We start from the raw sequence: 4,141 nt of genomic DNA, 5'->3' as shown, positions 1-4,141 counted from the left end.
TTGCATATTTTACTTAACTGCCTGTCTAAACCTAAAGGTAATAAAGAGGAATTTTCCAATACACAAATGCAGCTCACCTCTAAAGGATTTATGTCTATTTCCCAGGGGGGCATTTTATCCAAATGGTACAAGGTTCTTGTATTGAGGTGGTTCTATCCCCACCTCGGAGCCAGGAAGACTATGATCAAGTCTCACTTACTACAAAGGCGATCCCTGAACAGGGTGATTGGAAAATATCTTTCAGAAACCTGCCAGCAAAAGTCAGCCAAGGGTCGTAGGACTGTTGAGAAGCTAGCTCAAAGAACAGACGCGAGGCTGAACAGCTAGGGAGTCATGGGGGGCACCGTGGTTCAGCGGTTAGCATAGCTCCCTCACAGTGCTAGGGACCCACGTTCAATCACACTCCTGGGTGACTGCCTTTGTGGAGTTTGCACAAGTGTCTGCATGGGTTTCCCTCTGGGGACTCCAGTTTCCTTTCACAGTCAAAAGATGTGCAGGTCAGGTGGATTGGCCATGCTAAATTGCTCATTGTGTTCAGGGATTTGCAGACTAGGCGAGTTAGCCATGAGACATGCAGGGTTACAGGGGTAGGAGTGTAGATCAAGATGGGATGTTCTGTGGAGGGTCAGTGTGGACTTGATGGGTTGAATGGCCTGCTTCCACACTGTAAGGATTCTATGTTAATTTTTGGCATTAAGTCTTCAGCATGGGCTTGAATGAAGAGTCATCTAGATGCAAAATGTAATCTTGTTGTCTCTCCATGGTTGCTGCCAGACCTGCTGCAATCTCCAGCATTTTCAGTACAGATTGCAACATCTGCAGTCATTTGTTCTCACATTATGGACACCTGGTTGAGTTCCAAAAGTGGTAAATCTACTTGGATTTCTACAAGCATTTTTTGTACATTAAACTCTATTTGATTAAACTTTATTTGAGTGAAATCTCTATGATTTTTAAATAACTTGTTGTCCTTTTATTGTTTTTTCAATCACAACCTGTGTGTTGATTTGTTTTTTTATTTGAGCGTCAGATGTGGCTGTGGCTGTGGCTCAGGGCAGCATTAATTGTCCATCCAAAATTTCCCAGGGGGCAGTGGGTGAGACCAAGTAAGGTTGGCAAGTTTCCTTCTATAAAGGACAATAGTGAATCAGACGGGTTTTTAAGCAATAACTACACGGTTATCATTAGGCCAGCTCTTTACTCCACTTTTCTGAAGTTGAACTCAAATTTCTCCATCTACCATGGTGGGATTCAAACCCATGTTCTGAGAGTGTTTTGTTCTGGATTGCTAAGTCAGTGACATTACCACTACATTACTGCTGTCATCTCCTTATTTATAATCAGTAGAACACAACGTATAGGAAAGGATTAGACCATTCGACCCATCAAGTCTGTTCCACCATTCGATCATGCCCAATACAGTTCTCAGAAAAGAAAGTTGTGTTCAAATCAGCAACAGAACTACATTACTTTACATACAAAGTGATTACATATTTCTACAAAAAAGAACAAACAATTGGTCTGCACAGTCGCATCTACTTTCAGAGAAAAAAAGAGATACCACTTCAATAAATACAAACCTCATTATTAGAAAACCATTCAGTCCATCACTTGTAGAGATAATAGTAAATACCCTGGATCTGAAATCCTGGAAAGAGTTTCTCCTGGTTTATCACCAAAATGTTGGTGGATGATCAGTCCGACGCTGGAGAAAGGGCTTAAACAACTGAATAGGCTCAATTTCTGTCAGTTTCCCAATAGGCAAACCACCAGAAGAATTCGCCACCATAGGATTTCAGGGGCTCAGACATGCCATAAAATGATTTTTGTAAGTGTTAGGAAGAAGTTAGGATTCCAGTGGATGCAGTTGTTGAAATGACCAAGCATTTCTTTGACATTTGTAGTCTCACATTGTTCATATTCATTCAGCAGCTAGTCCAGTCAGTGGAGCTCCTCAGTCATCCTGTTTTTCTGGAGGTACTACCTGTAGAATAATCTGGGCTGTTCTGGTCATTAAATCTGTAATATAAAACAGCAGGATATGAATGCTTTATCCATAGACAATTAATTAGAGTCATAGAGTCATAGAGATGTACAGCATGGAAACAGACCCTTCGGTCCAACCCGTTCATGCCGACCAGATATCCCAACCCAATCTGGTTCCACCTGCCAGCACCTGGCCAATATATCTCCAAACCCTTCCTATTCATATACCCATCCAAATGCCTCTTAAATGTTGTATTGTACCAGCCTCCACCACATCCCCTGGCACTTCATTCCATACACGCACCACCCTCTGCATGAAAATGTTGCGTCTTAGGTCCCTTTTATGTATTTCCCCCCTCACCCTAAACCTATGCCATCTAGGTTTGGACTCCCCGACCCCAGAGAAAAGACTTTGCCTATTTACCCTATCCATGCCCCTCATAATTTTGTAAAACTCTATAAGGTCTTCCCTCAGCCTCCGACACTCCAGGGAAAACTGTCCTAACTTGTTCAGCCTCTCCCTATAGCTCAAATCCTCCAACCCTGCTAACATCCTTGTAAATCTTCTCTGAACCCTTTCACGTTTCACAACATCTTTCCAATAGGAAGGAGACCAGAATTGCATGCAATATTCCAACAGTGGCCTAACCAATGTCCTGCACAGCCGCAATATGACCTCCCAACTCCTGTACACAATACTCTGACAACAAAGGAAAACATACCAAACGCCTTCTTCACTATCCTATCCACCTGCGACTCCACTTTCAAGGAGCTATGAACCTGCAGTCCAAGGTCTCTTTGTTCAGCAACACTCCCTAGGACCTTACCATTCAGTGTATAACTCCTGCTAAGATTTGCTTTCCCGAAATGCAGCACCTTGCATTTTTCTGAATTAAACTCCATCTGCCACTTCTCAGCCCATTGGCCCATCTGGTCAAGATCCTGTTGTATTCTGAGGTAACCCTCTTCACTGTCCACTACACCTCCAATTTTGGTGTCATCTGCAAACTTACTAACTGTACCTCTTATGCTCGCATCCAAATCATTTATGTAAATTCACAGGCCTCCAGTCTGAAAAACAACCCTCCACCACCACCTTCTGTCTTCTACCTTTGAGCCAGTTCTGTATCCAAATGGCTCGTTCTCCCTGTATTCCGTGAGATCTAAGCTTGCTAATCAGTCTCCCATCGGGAATCTTGTCGAACGCCTTATAGATCATATAGATCACATCTACCACTCTGCCCTCATCAATCCTCTTTGTTACTTCTTCAAAAAACTCAATCAAGTTTGTGAGACATGATTTCCCACACACAAAGCCATGTTGACTATCCCTAATCAGTCCTTGCCTTTCCAAATACATGTACATCCTGTCCCTCAGGATTCCCTCCAACAACTTGCTCACCACCGAGGTCAGGCTCACTGGTCTATAGTTCCCTGGCTTGTCCTTACCACCCTTCTTAAACAGTAGCACCATGTTTGCCAACCTCCAGTCTTCCAGCACCTCACCTGTGACTATCGATGATACAAATATCTCAGTAAGAGGCCCAGCAATCACTTCTCTCCCACAGAGTTCTCGGGTATACTTGATCAGGTCCTGGGGATTTATCCACCCTTACCCATTTCAAGACATCCAGCACTTCCTCCTCTGTATTCTGGACATTTTGCACGATGTCACTATCTATTTCCCTATAGTCTATATCTTCCATAACCTTTTCCACAGTAAATACTGATGCAAAATACTCATTTAGTATCTCCCCCTTTTTCTGCGAGTCCACACAAAGGCTGCCTTGCTGATCTTTGAGGGGCCCTATTCTCTCCCTAGTTACCCTTTTGTCCTTAATGTAATTGTAAAAACCCTTTAGTTTCTCCTTAATTCTATTTGCCAAAGCTATCTCATGTCCCCGTTTTGCCTTCCTGATTTCCTTCTTAAGTATACTCATACTTCCTTTGTACTCTTCTAAGGATTCACTCGATGTAACCTGTCGATACCTTACATATGCTTCCTTCTTTTTCTGAACCAAACCCTCAATTTCTTTAGTCATCCAGCATTCCCTATACCTACCAGCCTTTCCTTTCACCCTAACAGGAATATACTTTCTCTGGATTCTTGTTATCTCATTTCTGAAGGCTTCCCATTTTCCAGCCGTCTCTTTAC

At 42.9% G+C, this 4,141-nt stretch overlaps 1 protein-coding gene across 1 annotated transcript in view; it reads right to left on the bottom strand.

Annotated features, from left to right (window-relative positions):
• Positions 1-469: 469 nt before the first annotated feature.
• Positions 470-4,141, bottom strand: part of slc7a11 (solute carrier family 7 member 11) — a 187,069-nt gene continuing 183,397 nt past the window's right edge. Inside the window, exon 12 of the mRNA XM_043674092.1 lies at positions 470-2,019. Within this exon, the coding sequence (XP_043530027.1) occupies positions 1,955-2,019 (65 nt within the window). The 3' untranslated portion in view covers positions 470-1,954. The remainder of the gene's footprint in view (positions 2,020-4,141) is intronic.

The sequence above is a fragment of the Chiloscyllium plagiosum genome, chromosome 32 (assembly GCF_004010195.1).
Source record: "Chiloscyllium plagiosum isolate BGI_BamShark_2017 chromosome 32, ASM401019v2, whole genome shotgun sequence".
NCBI classification, from domain to species: domain Eukaryota; kingdom Metazoa; phylum Chordata; class Chondrichthyes; order Orectolobiformes; family Hemiscylliidae; genus Chiloscyllium; species Chiloscyllium plagiosum.
Note: the sequence above shows the minus strand (reverse complement) of the source record. Positions and strands in the feature narration are given on the sequence as shown.